The 15949-nt window shown below is 41.1% G+C and overlaps 1 protein-coding gene across 1 annotated transcript in view; it reads right to left on the minus strand.

Annotated features, from left to right (window-relative positions):
- Positions 1-15949, minus strand: part of LOC139415873 (cadherin-13-like) — a 345399-nt gene that overhangs the window by 42523 nt on the left and 286927 nt on the right. Inside the window, exon 7 of the mRNA XM_071164006.1 lies at positions 11958-12100. Within this exon, the coding sequence (XP_071020107.1) occupies positions 11958-12100 (143 nt within the window). The remainder of the gene's footprint in view (positions 1-11957; positions 12101-15949) is intronic.

Here is a 15949-nt window from a genome sequence, read left to right on the forward strand (position 1 = left end):
GAAAAGGGCAACCAGTGAAGAACAAACACTACCGTACAGCCTATATTGATGTTTATTTATTTTCCCTTTTGTACTTTAGCTACTTGCACATCATTACAACACTGTATATAGACATATTCTTTTGGAACTTTTGTGGGCTTAATGTTTACTGTATTTTTTTATTGTTTATTTTACTTTTGTTTATTATTTATATCACTTGCTTTGGCAATGTAAACATATGTTTCACATGCCAATAAAGCACATTCAATTTAAATTGAATTGAATATGAAAGAGAGAGATATATAGAGCGGCAAGGTTAATGAGACAGAGAGACGAGACAGGGGAGAAAACTTAAGGCGAGGCAGCGTTGGACTGTAATCTCCTCCGCTTCCCGACCATATCCCATTACAACGCCATTAGACCGGACCGGATGCTGGCTCCTCTCCCCCTACCCACTCCGTCCTCCCCTGCACGGCCCGCTTCAAAGCTCTGGGTCATAATTGATTGGCTGTGCAGAAACACATGTCTGCTATGTAGTTAACCTCCTCAACTGCAGCTTTACTTCTCATAAAGGGTCAGCTCTGACTAAAACACAGAGGGTGAAAAGCAGCACTCAGTCCACTCAGAGGGGTGAGGTATCCTGGCTCATTCTCCCATCCCTTTCTATCTCTCTCTTGTATTGGAGCATGTGATCTGCAGACCTGGCTGCTGGAAGGACCTCTATGAGACAGCTTGTTTTGTTGTTAGATGTTGAGGGGAAGCAGAGGTCTTTTAAACACTTTTATTGGTGCAGCTAGCAAGCCAGCCAGCAGGCCAGTCAGAGCTGATCCAGTCCATTCAGAATGCTTCAATCTGTTAAAGTCACAATCAGTCCCAAATCCCAAATTAGCCAGGTATTGATTCATTAATGATAGGAATCACGGCCCTCACTGAGTCCCTTATTAAGCAGTAAAATCACAGCGAGACACAGATCTATAGAATTTAGATCAGCAGTCTATCAGACAGAGGCATAGTCAGTGGTGACTGATCTAGAATGCAGATGTATTGCAGTGGGCTGACACATGAGTCACACTGCTGTCCCCGTGGAGACAGTCTCCCTGTACTCTGCTAGTTAGCATTACTCCATCTCAATTCCCTCTCTCTCTATTACCCTCTGATTCAACACACTGTCTGACTGGAGATGTGGAGCAGACATAACAGACACTTCGCTCTAAATCATTGTATCAGAACAGTTCTGAATGCTGGAAATTACTCAGGCCATTACGGGGACGAACATCTCATTCTCTGCACTTAGCATAGCAATGATGCAGGACAAGCAGAGCAGAAGTTATCTGAGGTACTGAAAGGAGAGAGGCATGCCGTTAATGGAGGGAAAGAGCACTGGTTCTCTCACTAAGTGAAGCACGGATGGAGTTGTTTTTCTTTAAGTTGACTAGTGCAGAGTACTGTAGACAGTACAGGTGTTTGATTGACAGGTCTTCAACTCATCCAGGGTTATGAGACTACATTCTGGCCTGTGGCGATGAGCTGCCAAATTAATCTGAATCATGTTGAATCAGATCTCTATGGAGCTGTGCACCAGAGCTGCGATACAAAACACACAGACACCTCGCTCGCTGCTCCTTCTTAGCTTTCAATTACACTAGAACGAAAGCCAGTTTGCTCTGATGAATACCGAGGCATCACCCTGCTTAAATGTGTGGATAATATCCCTGGGTGGGTGTGCAGTGCAGCGCAGTGCAGCGCAGCGGTGTTCTGAGCGGGCTCTCCCTCTACATAGCGTCTGTATGGAGGTTGAGTATGTCACCGTAAACAAACCGCGCTCAGCTCCTTCATGCATACATAAAGAGCTGCTGATATGAGGCAAGGTGGCGGGTGGTAGGGGGCTTTGATAATGTATTCATCACTCTAACTGACAAGTGCAGCCCAGCAGGAGGGTGTTTCACATTTTTAATAAAGAGCCATTCAACATCATGCAGGACACAACACAACGCTGACACTGAACATCACCTAAGAACTTGACTAGAGCATTCACATAAACATGTGCATGTTTCTTTTTCCTTGAAGCTCTTACTATCTCACATAGTGGTAGGGGGTTTTGGGAGTGAGACCATTATTAGATAAGCAGATAGGATTCAGACCCAAACCTTGGAAATGTTCAACACAAACACGTTAACCTCTAAATCAGGGTCACACAGTGTTCCTTGGTAGTTTTAAATCTACTTTGAAACAAAAGTATACACCTCACACACATGGTTATGGGCTTAAAAAAGAAGACACCTGTACCATGTCAGATATAGAGTTTAAATGTATAAAATTTTGAGTTTGCATCCCAATATTACACTTTATATACATCACAGAAGACTGAAATATAACAAAACCGTTTGACATAGAAACACTTGAATGAATGTATTAATGATGACATTTTGAAAAATACAAATATATTCCATCAATGAGGCCACTAGAGGGCAATTTGGTCATTTGACTGCAGGAAATGGCCAAAAGCATATAAAATACACACAAGGGGGACTGAAAGAGTCCTCTGTAGGGCATTAGAGATCAGGAGAAAATCCCACTGACGAGGAGTCCAAAATAAACACCCAGGAAACCCCTTCTCCTAAAAACAGTATCTCTCCTTTACCTTCATCTTTCTGATAGCTCCACTGTGCAAGGCCATCAGGTGTTGTAGTGAGGCAAAGCTCTGTGGAATTCACCCGTTCATTCCAAAAAGAAGGAGCGTTTTCTGACAAGCAGAGAAATGTTTTACGGTGTATCTGGAACATAGTAATTCAGGTGAATCTGCAACTTCACACACCAACGAGTGCAACATGGATCCATTTATTTCTCCTTCTTGTAGAACAATGGCTCGGCCACGCAGACTGAGCACAGTCCTCACCTCACTGCTCTCTGGCTGGCTGCAGGGCAAATGGAGGACACCCAGGTCAGTTGACCCGGCTGTTAGAACCAAGAAGTCCATGAGGATTTTTATTATTTTTTTGTTACCAACTTTTTATTATTTTTTTCCTGTGAGGGGTTCAAATCACAGGCAGGCAATAATATTCAAGATGTACAAATTCACAATCCATCCTTGCGACCAAATAACCCTCCTCTTACCACCCTTTCCCTGTGTGCCTGAAAGAAAAGAAAGTAAAAAAATATGAAAATACAGTGCATTCAGAAAGTATTCTGACCCCTCCTGTCTCAGCCTCCAGTATTTATGCTGCAGTAGTTTGTGTCTCGGGGGGCTAGGGTCAGTTTGTTATATCTGGAGTACTTCTCCTGTCCTATCCGGTGTCCTGTGTGAATTTAAGTATGCCCTCTCTAATTCTCTCTTTCTTTCTCTCTCTCGGAGGACCTGAGCCCTAGGACCATGCCTCAGGACTACCTGACATGATGACTCCTTGCTGTCCCCAGTCCACCTGGCCGTGCTGCTGCTCCAGTTTCAACTGTTCTGCCTGTTATTATTATTATTTGACCATGCTGGTCAATTATGAACATTTGAACATTTTGGCCATGTTCTGTTATAATCTCCACCCAACAAAGCCAGAAAAGGACTGGCCACCCCACATAGCCTGGTTCCTCTCTAGGTTTCTTCCTAGGTTTTGGCCTTTCTAGGGAGTTTTTCCTAGCCACCGTGCTTCTAAACCTGCATTTCTTGCTGTTTGGGGTTTTAGGCTGGGTTTCTGTACAGCACTTTGAGATATCAGCTGATGTACGAAGGGCTATATAAATCAATTTGATTTTGATTTGATTTATTCCTACCTGTTGACTTATTCCATATTTTGTTGTTACAGCCTGAGTTCCAAATTGATTACATTTTTTTTTCTCACCCATCTACACAAAGTGAAAACATGCTTTTAGACATTTTTACAAATGCATTGAAAATGATATACAGAAATATCTAATGTACATAAGTATTCACACCCCTGAGTCAATACTTTGTAGGATCCCCTTTGGCAGCGATTACAGCTGTGAGTCTCTCTGGGTATGTCTCTAAGAGCTTTCCACACCTGGATTGTGCAACATTTGCCTAAGATTATTTTCTAAATTCTTCAAGCTCTGTCAGATTGGTTGTTGATCATTGCTAGACAACCATTTTCAAGTCTTGCCATAGATTTGTAAGTAGATTTATGTCAAAACTGTAACTCGGCCACTCAGGAACATTCACGTCTTCTTGGTAAGCAACTCCAGTGTAGATTTGGCCTTGTGTTTTATGTTATTGTTACTGAATGGTGGATTCATCTCCCACTGTCTAATGGAAAGCAGACTGACAGATTTTCCTCTAGGATTTTGCCTGTGCTTAGCGCCATTCCGTTTCTTTTTTTATCCTGATAAAGTCCCCAGTCCTCAACGATTAAAAGCATACCCATAACATTGTTTTATTTAACCTTTATTTAATTAGGCAAGTCAGTTTAGAATGAACTCTTCTTTACAATGACGGCCTACCCTGGCCAGACCTGGACGACACTGGGCCAATTGTGCGCTGCCCTATGACACAGCCACCACTATGCTTCAAATATGGAGAGTGGTACTCAATGATGTGTTGTATTGGATTTGCCCCAAACATAATAATTTGTATTCCTTTGTATTCAGGACAAAAATGTCATTGCTTTGCCACATTTTTTGCAGTATTAATTTAGTGCCTTGTTGCAAACAGGAATCAACAAGGCACTCTATACAGGCTTCATTCTTTTCACTCCGTCAATTAGGTTAGTATTGTAAATTCAATGTGCCCTTTTAGGTTTTAGATAGCACCTGTATTTCTAAGAGTGTACAATGATCATACCAGATTAATTGTTATTTACGAGCCAACATTTTAAGAGTGTTTCCCAAGCAAGCAAGTGGAGAGAATGTTCACTAAGTGAGTCGTTAGACCATGTGTCGATACTATTGGCTGCTTCAATAGTATTGAAATCAATTTCATGTTTATTCAATTGAGTTATATTTTGCAACTAGGCTACTGCCTGTAATGTTTGCATGTGTTTCATGATGTGTGACATAATGTGTGCATTGATTTACCCAATCTGTGACTTAGTGCATTATTATTGCCTAAGTATAACAAGCCGCCTCAATAGCCTACTTCCAGCCATAGGTGGTAATACACTGTATCTCTGGGAGCTGATCCGTCGTCAGTATTGTGGAATAATTGTAATGTTAAAAAGTTTGTTGCTGGCTGAAAAGTTAAGAACTACTGAATTATAAAGGAGGAAGTAGAGCGAGGAAATCAATGACGATAGTATACGCTGCCCCTGGACCACATTACAATGTCTTCCTTTCCCCTCTCACTCGGACACCCAGCCTATATCCATAGAATAATATACAGTAAGACTTTGTTTTTATCTCTCTCTCTTCTCCTTCCCATTCTCTACCGAATCCCTTACCTTTATTTTTTATCTATATATATTTTCTACCCTCGCTCTCTTTCTCTTGCTTTTTCTCCCTTCCCTTTAGAAGGGAAGGGAAGAAACAAGGACCATCCCCCTCAACCCCTCTCCCTCCCTCTCTCTCCCTCTCTCTCTCAGCCAGAGCACTCTGCTGGTCAGTTGGAGGCCTGGAACATTCCTTTGAGTGTTCCAGATAAAGTTGTGTGTCAGATCGATACCCTGTTAGTAGCTGGCATAGGTATGTTGTCATGCAATCATCTAAAAGATCATTGTAGACAAGCTTCAGCCTGTCTATGACAGAGCACTTTCCTCAGGCCAGGTGACACGCGCGCACACACACACACACACACACACACACACACACGTAAACAAACAAGAAAACACACACACAGAATGGCATGCAGTGCACGGAACCTCGGTTAGCTGTGGAGACATGGGCCATTACTCCAGCATAGCCCCAGAGGGCATGTTCTGAGACATACAACACATGGCTCAAATGGCCATCAAAAACTATGATTTACGAGCAGGTTACGGCAGCAGCTAGACTGATCGGTGCATGAACATCATAACAGACAATAATTTTACAGAAAAATCTGCAAAAAATCATGACATATTGTCATCTTAACTGTCAAATCATGATGTCCGAACTAGGCTATTGAGAGCAATTGTCCAGATAGTACAGCTGCAAACAGATAATTAAACCCCTTTATTGACATTATGCATATTAATGAATCAAATACTGCTGGCACAAAATGTAGACTCATAATTCATGCTGGCAATGACAAACTACACCACACTACACCATATTCCAGATCAGTTTCTTTCCTGCGGTCTCATCCCCATCATCTGCCTCTAAGACAGTGTGTCATTTCACATGCTTGTTCTTCCAACTGCTCAATCCACTCTCCCTTGCTCCTTCTCTTCAACTCTCTCTCGCTCGTGAAAGAAGGAGTGGGACTGAAAGGGTGACAAGTGGACACAGCTATGGTGCTGGAAACATTCACAGATATGTTTGTCTCCAGATCTCATCTGAGTCTGGTCGGCCGCTGGACTCGCCCCAGCCCTGCAGTCCCAGAGCACCATCGGACTAGAGTGGAAACCCGCCCCGGCTTCCTCCTCTCCTATCGCTCCAGCTCCTCTACTCTCCTCCCAGCTGCCCATTACAATGAGGCTAGGAAACACTGTCACCACCGATAAATCCACGATAATTGAGAATTTCAATAAGCACATCTCTACGGCTGGCCCCTACCCTTGTCAACAGCCCTGCACTCTCCACAGCAACTTGCCCAATCCTCCCCCATTTACCCTTCACCAAAATCCAGATAGCTGATGGTCTGAAAGAGCTGCAAAATCTGGACCCCTACAAATCAGCCAGGCTAGACAATCTGGACCCTTTCTTTCTAAAATTATCTGCCGAAATTGTTGCAACCCATATTACTAGCCTGTTCAACCTCTCTTACCGTCTGAGATCCACAATGATTGGAAAGCTGCCGCGGTCATCCCCCTCTTCAAAGGGGATGACTCTAGACTCAAACTGCTGGCTATGACGGATTAAGTGATATGACATGCTATTCTATATAATCCTTTCTCCGTAATTAAAATTACATGATTGAGCTAATCATGTAAATGTAATTACCTAGAGAGTCGGGACACCACAAAATAATATTTGTAGAGCTGTTATATTCCGAATAAACTCAAGAAGACCTAGTAATATTTTACATCAATAGCAGTCAATATTAATTGTCACCTTAATTCAGTCTTATCTGAAAGTTGTAAATTCTTGGTTATCTTCACGAACCCTGGCTAACAAGTTGAATCAGCAATACAATGTATTTGTATTTACTAAATACCTAACTAATCACACAGAATTACATATACAGAATGAATTATTCCTTGATAACAAATTACATCATAAAGGAAAACTTCCCTGGCGGACGGAACAGATATGACAGCTGGTTACACAAAAGAAAAGAGGCTGGGTTTGAGTGAAAGAGCGGGAAGACTGAGGGACAAAGGGAGAAGCTGTGCTATTGTAAATACAATATCTTATGCATTCTAAATTACCACCCATTTGGAAAAGGAAAATACAATAAATATTTACTCTGAGCTGCGCTTCGTTAGGTTGGTGGTAGATGGAAGGCTGTGTTGCCAAACCGAGTCCTTTGTCCTTTGAAGAATGTCTCTGGTGGTCAATTGGATACGTTGTAGTAACATCGTTGTGTGTTGGGGAATAATCAGAATTAGTTGGTAACATAGGTAAGATGTTTTATATTCATCATATGTTTGTAAGTTACTTTTCATCAGAATGTTATTTTTGTATAATACTGTGGCGGGGTTGCAGTATCTGTTCTATGTCAAGACTAAGTTGCTTGGGCCGGAGAGAGGGGAGAGGTCAAGCGTTTATCTCTTGGCTCCACAATGCCTGTGTGCCAGTTAGTGTGTCTCTGTGATCTTGTCAAGAAAGGATGGATTTGATATATGCCTGTTGATATGGAGGATTTGTTTATGGTTCTGAGTTTGAGAAAAGAACATAGTTTAGGAGACAAAGCTGAACGATAAATTATGCCTATGCTGTCTGTGTGTCTTTGCTATAAAGGATCTCAGTTGAAATGTGTATGGGACTCTCAGAGAATTCATTGATAGACACTGAATTCATCTGAGAGTCACAGGGTTGTGATAGAGCTCATATAAATAAAGATGGACTTTGATAACTAACTCTGACTTGTGTGTTGTTTGCGCTCATGATTTGGTAAATAGAGGAAATTTCCACGACATGTGTGGTAGACGGGATACTCTGTCTGTTCTTTCCTAGCCCGCGTTTGCAGCTGCTGTTGCTAACTCAACGGCTAGGAGGTATCACTTCTATAGTGAATAAGAGTTCAAAGTTCATACCACTCGCAACCAAATCTCACGCTGAGGTTGGCTTAGTTCTGTAGTTGACATGTTAGTCCTTTTAACGCAGAGGCTGCAGACCACACGTACTTGTCGCCAAGGCTTTATATAGGAAGGGAGAGGAGGGCGTGTTTGAAAAGTTTTATAACCCATGTCCCTTCACAGGGGCGGCCACTGATTGAGCAAAGACCTAACCTTATGAAAACCCAAATCTCTCATTTGGAAGCTAAAATTACATTTCATCTCTTCACCAATAATTTTATATTCAAATATTTAAATTTAACAACAATTCCATGTGAATCTGATACCTCTGATGTGTAGACTTTCCACTGTAGAGTTTATGTCATCCTATCATCGATGAGAATGTCTCAGATGACAACCGAACTGACATCATATTCATTAAGTACCACCGCATATGTTCAATTGGTCGGGTTACCAGAATATAGTTCATTTCCCCCACCTTCTGATGTTCCCAGAATCTCTATGTTAACCAAGGGGTTTTCAAATGTCACATCAGGAGGGTAGAGAGAGGAAAAAGGGGGGAAGAGGTATTTATGACTGTCATAAACCTACCCCCAGGCCAACGTCACCATTCTGTATACTTCTGATCCTTCTTTGGACACTGTGTTAACTAACCTCCAGACGAGTTTCAATGCCATACAACTCTCCTTCCGTTTTGTCACCAAAGCCCCATATACTACCCACCACTGCAACCTGTATGCTCTCGTTGGCTGTCCCTCACTTCGTATTCGTCGCCAAACCCACTGGCTCCAGGTCATCTAGCAGCACACGCTCCAGCAGGTATATTTCACTGGTAACTCACAAAGCCAATTCAGAATTTGGCCACCTTTCCTTCCAGTTCTCTGTTGCCAATGTCTGGAACGAACTGCAAAAATCACTGAAGCTGGAGACTCATATCTCCAATTCTAACTTTATGCACCAGCTGTCAGAGCAGCTCACAGATCACTGCACCTGTACATAGCCTATCTGTAAATAGCCCATTGAACTACCTCATCCCCATACTGTTATTTATTTATTTTGCTCCTTTGCACCCCAGTATCTCTACTTGCACATTCATCTTCTGCACATCTATCACTCCAGTATTTAATTGCTATATTGTAATTATTTCGCCCCTATGGCCTATTTATTTCCTTACCTCCCTTATCCTACCTCATTTGCACACACTGTATATTAGAGGTTGATCGATTATGATTTTTCAACTCCGATACCGATACCGATTATTGGAGGACCAAAAAAAGCTGATACCGATTAATCGGCCAATTATTATTATTTTTTCTAAAATATATATTTGTAATAATGACATTTACAACAATACTGAATGAACACTTATTTTAACTTAATATAATACATCAAAAAAATCTATTTAGTCTCAAATAAATAATGAAACATGTTCAACATGTTTGGGGTTTTAAGCTGGGTTTCTGTACAGCACTTTGAGATATCAGCTGATGTACGAAGGGCTATATAAATAAATTTGATTTGATTTGATTCAATTTGGGTTAAATAAAGCAAAAGGATAGTGTTGGAGAAGAAAGTAAAAGTGCAATATGTGCCATGTAAAAAAGCTAACGCTTAAGTTCCATGCTCTGAGCAAATATATATATATATATATATATATATAAAGAAAGAAATCAGACGATTAATCAGTATCAGCTTTTTTTCATCCTTCAATAATCGGTATCGGTATCGGCATTGAAAAATCATAATCAATCGACCTCTAATATACAGTGTGTGCAAATGAGGTAGGATAAGTGAGGTAAGGCAATACATTTGAAAGCTGGTGATTCCTTTTAACATGAGTCTTCAATATTCACAGGTAAGAAGCTTTAGGTTGTAGTTATTATAGTTATTATAGGACTATTTTTCTCTATACCATTTGTATTTCATATTCCTTTGACTATTGGATGTTCTAATAGGTACTTTAGTATTGCCCGCCTTATCTCGGGAGTTGATAGGCTTAAAGTCATAAAATGCTTGAAGCACAGCGAAGAGCTGCTGGCAAATGCAGGAAAGTGCTGTTTGAATGAATGCTTACGAGCTTACCACCGCTCAGTCAGACTGCTCTATCAAATCATAGACTTAATTATAATATAATAACACACAGAAATACGAGCCTTAGGTCATTAATATGGTAAAATCCGGAAACTATCATTTCGAAAACAAAATGTTTATTCTTTCAGTGAAATATGGAACCGTTCCACATTTTATATAACAGGTGGCATCCCTAAGTCTAAATATTGGTGTTACATTGCACAACCTTAAATGTTATGTCATAATTATGTACAATTCTGGAAAATTAATTACGGTCTTTGTTAGGAAGAAATGGTCTTCACACACTTCACAACGAGCCAGGGGGCCCAAACTGCTGCATATACCCTGACTCTGCTTGCACTGAACGCAAGTGAAGTGACACAATTTTCCTTGTTAAAAGAAATTCATGTTAGCAGGTGATATTAACTAACTATGTAGGTTTAAAATATATACTTGTGTATTGATTTTAAGAAAGGCATTGATGTTTATGGTTAGGTACACATTGGGTGCTTTTTGTTGGCGAAGTAGGCTGTGTTTCAATGATAAATTAACAGGCACCGCATCTATTATATGCAACGCAGGACAAGCTAGATAAACTTGTAATATCATCAACCATGTGTAGTTAACTAGTGATTATGTGAAGATTGATTGTTTTTTATAAGATAAGTTTAATGCTAGCTAGCACTTTACTTTGGCTCCTTGCTGCACTCGCATAACAGGTAGTCAGCCTGCCACGCAGTCTCCTCATAGAGTGCAATTAAAATCTGCCATAATCGGCTTCTAAAAATGCTGATTACCGATTGTTGTGAAAACTTTAAATCGGCCCCAATTAATCGGCCATTCCGATTAATCGGTCGACCTTTACTGTATATACACTTTTTCTATTGACTATATGTTTGTTACATGTATAACGCTATGTTGTTGTTTGTGTTGCACTGATTTGACTAATCTTGGCCAGGTCGCAGTTGTAAATGAGAACTTGTTCTCAACTGGCCTACCTGGTTAAATAAAGGTGAAAAAAAAGAAAGCCTCGCCAATATGTATGTTAATGGATCTGTCAGAAGTTCCCTGAGGTCATCCTAGTAGAGAGGAGCCCCTTCTACTGTCCTCTCACTCTCTCAAGGCTCAAGTGATGTGGGTCTGAGTGTGCCTCTCAAAGCCACAGTCAGTGACAGAGTTCCAGGTAGAACCCTTTTGGTACCAAGTAGTACCGTTTTGGTTTCAAGTAGAACCCTTTCCATAGAGGGGTCTACATGGAACCCAAAATGGTACTTCCTGGAACCAAATTTTTTTTATTACCTGGAACCAAAAACGGTTATCCTATGGGGACAGCTAAAAAAAACTTTTTATACGGGTCTATATAACCCATGGTTATACATCACTTTGAGGAAATAGGAGAGGAACTATCTACAACTTTACAGTAATCACGCCATACCAGTTGTCATCCGTTCTACAGCAATCCTTTTTTGTGTGTTGATGTACTAATTCAAATCTGTGACTTGTAAGGGTATTATTTGAGGATTAGACATGACATTTGATTAAATATTCCTTATACCATATTCTCTCCAGATGCAGAATAGATTATCATCACACCATTTTTTGAGGACTCCACATCACTATTAAAAGAGATTTACTGAATCTCTGACTTACCGTTGTCTGTGGCCATGAAGATGGCAGTGTATTTGTTGTCTTGAACGTAAGGTGATTCTCTGTCCAGATTGGCAGAGGTGTTGACCGTACCTCTAACCGGGTTCACACTAAGCCAGTTAGCCGGGTCTCTCAGAACTGCAAACCTGAAAAGGGAACAGATGACAGCTGATCAGAATATAGTCAGGGCAATGCCATGGTGTCATGACTGTCCTGTGAGGATCAAAAAAGGTCAGATCAGCATGGCAATAAAAAACTTAAACCATACCCCCTCTCACACACAGAGGGGGGAGAAGGGAACCAGAGGTGGGTGTTGACAGCTCACCCCTGTTGTAAATCTAGGACAGAACTTTCAGCATCTCCCTCTCCAATATTCTCCATAGGAATGTGACTCTACACAGACCTCCCGCCAAAACTTTAACATGTTCTAAAGTGAATACTGGAACAATATATCTAACATAGAATGTGGGGAATGGTCAGAGGCGACCTAAAGAAACACGGATGTCGGTTTGCTTGTTATTTTGTGATGTCATTAAAAATGTTATAAAGGAAATACTGTAACTTGGGAAGTATTCCCACTATATGTGTGAAGTGTCCATCCGATGCGTTGTGCATGAAATATGAAAAATTATGAAAGTATTTTTGTTAATGATTTTAGGAGCCATAGATTTACATAACTTTTCACAGTGAAAAGTCATGCCCCTGGGGGAGGTCAGAGAGCGTGTCAGCCTGACAGAACTGCCCTTTTGAACAAACTGTATAAAATGACGGGTTAAGAATTAACATATCCGAACAGAGAGACATGGAGCTGCAGCCCACGTTTAATGTGGTTTGAACTCTGAAATCTAAACTCGTGGTAGAAGCGATAGTCTCCTCCCAGACAATCATTGGTACGGCTGATTAGCTGTCCTAAGTAAGGTATCTTCGAAAGTGAATTTAAGTGGAACCATTCTACTACTCTTCTCAAATCACCATAGTACCCTACTCTCATCACCCCACTGGGGACCATCGACACGGCTGGCTCGCCTATCTTCAAATAAGCATCTTCCAGAGCAAATGGAAGGAGAATAAATTCTGTAGTTCTGTTCAGGACTACACGAAAAGTCCCCGGATACCGGACGACTGCAGAGGAGAACAACAGTAGAAGACCTGAAAAGGCCCAACTCCCTTTCCTAGGTGGCCTGGTTCCGGCAAATACACGAAGAACCAAGACATTTCAAGTAAATACATGCATGATCTCTTACTCAAAGAGGGCGGCGGTTTGTGTGCAAAGTATATGATTACTGTGAGAGTAGTTTATAAATGTACCAACATATTGTGTCTCTGTCCTCTCCCTCTGTCCCTCTCCATGTCTTTTGTAACAAGCAGCACTGAATCATAAGTAAGGCTCAAGTTTTTTCAGATGCAGGAGGTTAGGACGGTTCAGAATGATGATATGATATGAGGTTATGATTAATAAGATGACAGTTTATGGATGTGATAGGTAAAGACATTTAGAGTTTAATTCAGGAAATGGTAACTCTTTAAAGAACCAATCTCGTGGTGACCCAAATCCTAATGTGTTAGTTGTTACAATTAAACCTAGTTAGTTGATTAGATAAATAGCAGTCATCAGATTAATGAAAGTAAAGTCACGACAATGGTATGAGACAAATACAACATGATTATATATGGAGATACATTAGCTACAGTATTTTCCTGCTGTAGCCAGTTTGCTACAGCAGGAAAACAATTCTGCAGCAACAGAAGCTCTTTTAAACCTTGCTATGCAAGAATATCTCAGCAACAAAAGATTACACATTTGTATAGGACATCAGCTAGTAAGAGCTTTTTCAGTAAATACATTTTAACACTGTTTCTAAGGAAGATATTGAGACACTGAAATGACAATATCTATCAAAGACACAAAACTGTTGAATTGAAGCATGATGAGACTGCATATTTGAAGTGCAACGTGTGTTGTGTGAAGTTGAAGCTGAGGTTTTGTGGACGGTCTGTGTATGTCTGTGGATGCTCTGACTGTGGTTGGAGTGTGAAGATAATGGATGAACTCAGATAACTTCAGAGAATAATGTATTTGCATGGAAAACAGCTGGAGTCTGTGGTTGAGGCATGACCCTACTAATGTCATCCTGAGAGCCAGGTGATGGGAGGTGCATTTTGATTGGATGGGGAATGGTGCTGTGCCTCTGGGGGTTCACATCTGTGTTCATGTCACACACCGCTGATTTAGTGGCTCAATCCCATTTGGCTCTGTTGGTAGAGCATGGCACTTGCAACACCAGGGTTGTGGGTTTGATTCCCACAGGGGACAAGAATGAAAAATGTATGCACTCACTACTGTAAGTTGCTCGAGATAAAAGTGGTTGCTGAGGGGAAGATGGCTCATAATAATGGCTGAAACGGAGCTAATGGAACGGCATCAAAAATATGGACACGGTGCTACTAAAATGTAAAATACACACACACAGCCCCAACCCTAAACTCTTTCAGTTTACCAATAAACACTCCACATGCACCTTTGTATTTTTACACTCTCAGACACACGCACACAAATACACACACTTCCTGGTTATTAGCCCTTCATCACTACCAGGCATCACAACATCACACAAGCTCATCACTTTAGAAAGAGGAAAACACAAGATGATTATCCTGCTGCTGTGGGTACACAGATAGTCACTTGATCTATTATAATATGGTTTGTATATTGTCTGCTTGCCTATTTGTTGATATAATCTATTCAGATGCAGCTTAAATGATAAAGCTTACAAAAGGTTTTCCATCACAGGTTATCCACAACATCATCATGTTTGACTCTCTGCAACTGTTCTTCTCTCGCACACACACACACACACACCACACAAATATAGAAAAGCTCAGAGCCAAAAATTGCCTGAACTGTTAAAAATTGACTTCACTTTCAGAAAATGTCCAATAGCATAGTGATTTGCCCATATTTCTGCTTGAGTGGTAGAATTTATCCCCTGAGCTACTGTATACGGCAAATCCTGGCCTGACCCCTACTCTACTAAGAACTGAGCCCATTTCAGCTTTCATCGAACAGTTATACAGTAGCCTCCCAGCAGACACCATATAGCAGGGTTTCCCAAACTCGGTCCTGGGTGCACATTTTGTTTTTTGCGGTAGCATTACACAGCTGATTCAAATAACCAATTCATCAAGCTTTGATTATTTGACTCAAATGTGTAGTGCTAGGGCAAAAACCAAAACGTACACCCAGAGGGGTTAGGTGAAGGGGGGCACAGAGTCGGAGTTTGGGGAACCCTGCCTTATAGGACAGACCTTCTAGGACACAGTACAGCCCACTCAGGGGGAGTGCTTTTCCTACATAACAGGATGAGACAGTCTATTCTAGGATAATGCCGGTACCACACAGAGAGGACGTCAAGACAATGCAGCAGCACTCTTTAGGAGTAATCTGCTCACCCACACAGTTCACATACTGTAGTTATCTCTGAGGTTGAGAGGCCTTTAGGATCCACGATAACACTACCATTGCATCAGATGCATATGGATTATGCATACAGTGTGTGTGTGTGTACGTGTGTGTGTGCGAGCGAGAGAGAGTGTGAGAGAGAGTGAGAAAGACAATGAGAGATTTGATTGGTTCTATTGTTTCTAACACAATATCCCTTCTTACTGACAGCAACTATTTCTGAAAAAGCTTGTACTAAGTGGTTCATTCTGCATCCTATTTTAAATACACTTATTGTAAGTGCATTGGATAAGACCATTTGCTAAGTGAAGGACTGTAAGTGGACTGTAGAGAAAAGGACAGATACAGTAGAGTACATAGGTACATGAAAACACAGGATGTGTGTATGCTGTAAATTAGTGAGTGTATGGCTACAGTGTGGATCTGTCTCTAACATATGTTTCAGTGCAGCATGGGGTCCTTTGTTCATTAGTGTTTCCTGTGACAGTAGTGATGTCGTAAATTTCCCCAGCAGCTGGAGAGAAATGCTGGCTCA

The sequence above is a fragment of the Oncorhynchus clarkii genome, chromosome 1 (assembly GCF_045791955.1).
Source record: "Oncorhynchus clarkii lewisi isolate Uvic-CL-2024 chromosome 1, UVic_Ocla_1.0, whole genome shotgun sequence".
Lineage (NCBI taxonomy): Eukaryota > Metazoa > Chordata > Actinopteri > Salmoniformes > Salmonidae > Oncorhynchus > Oncorhynchus clarkii.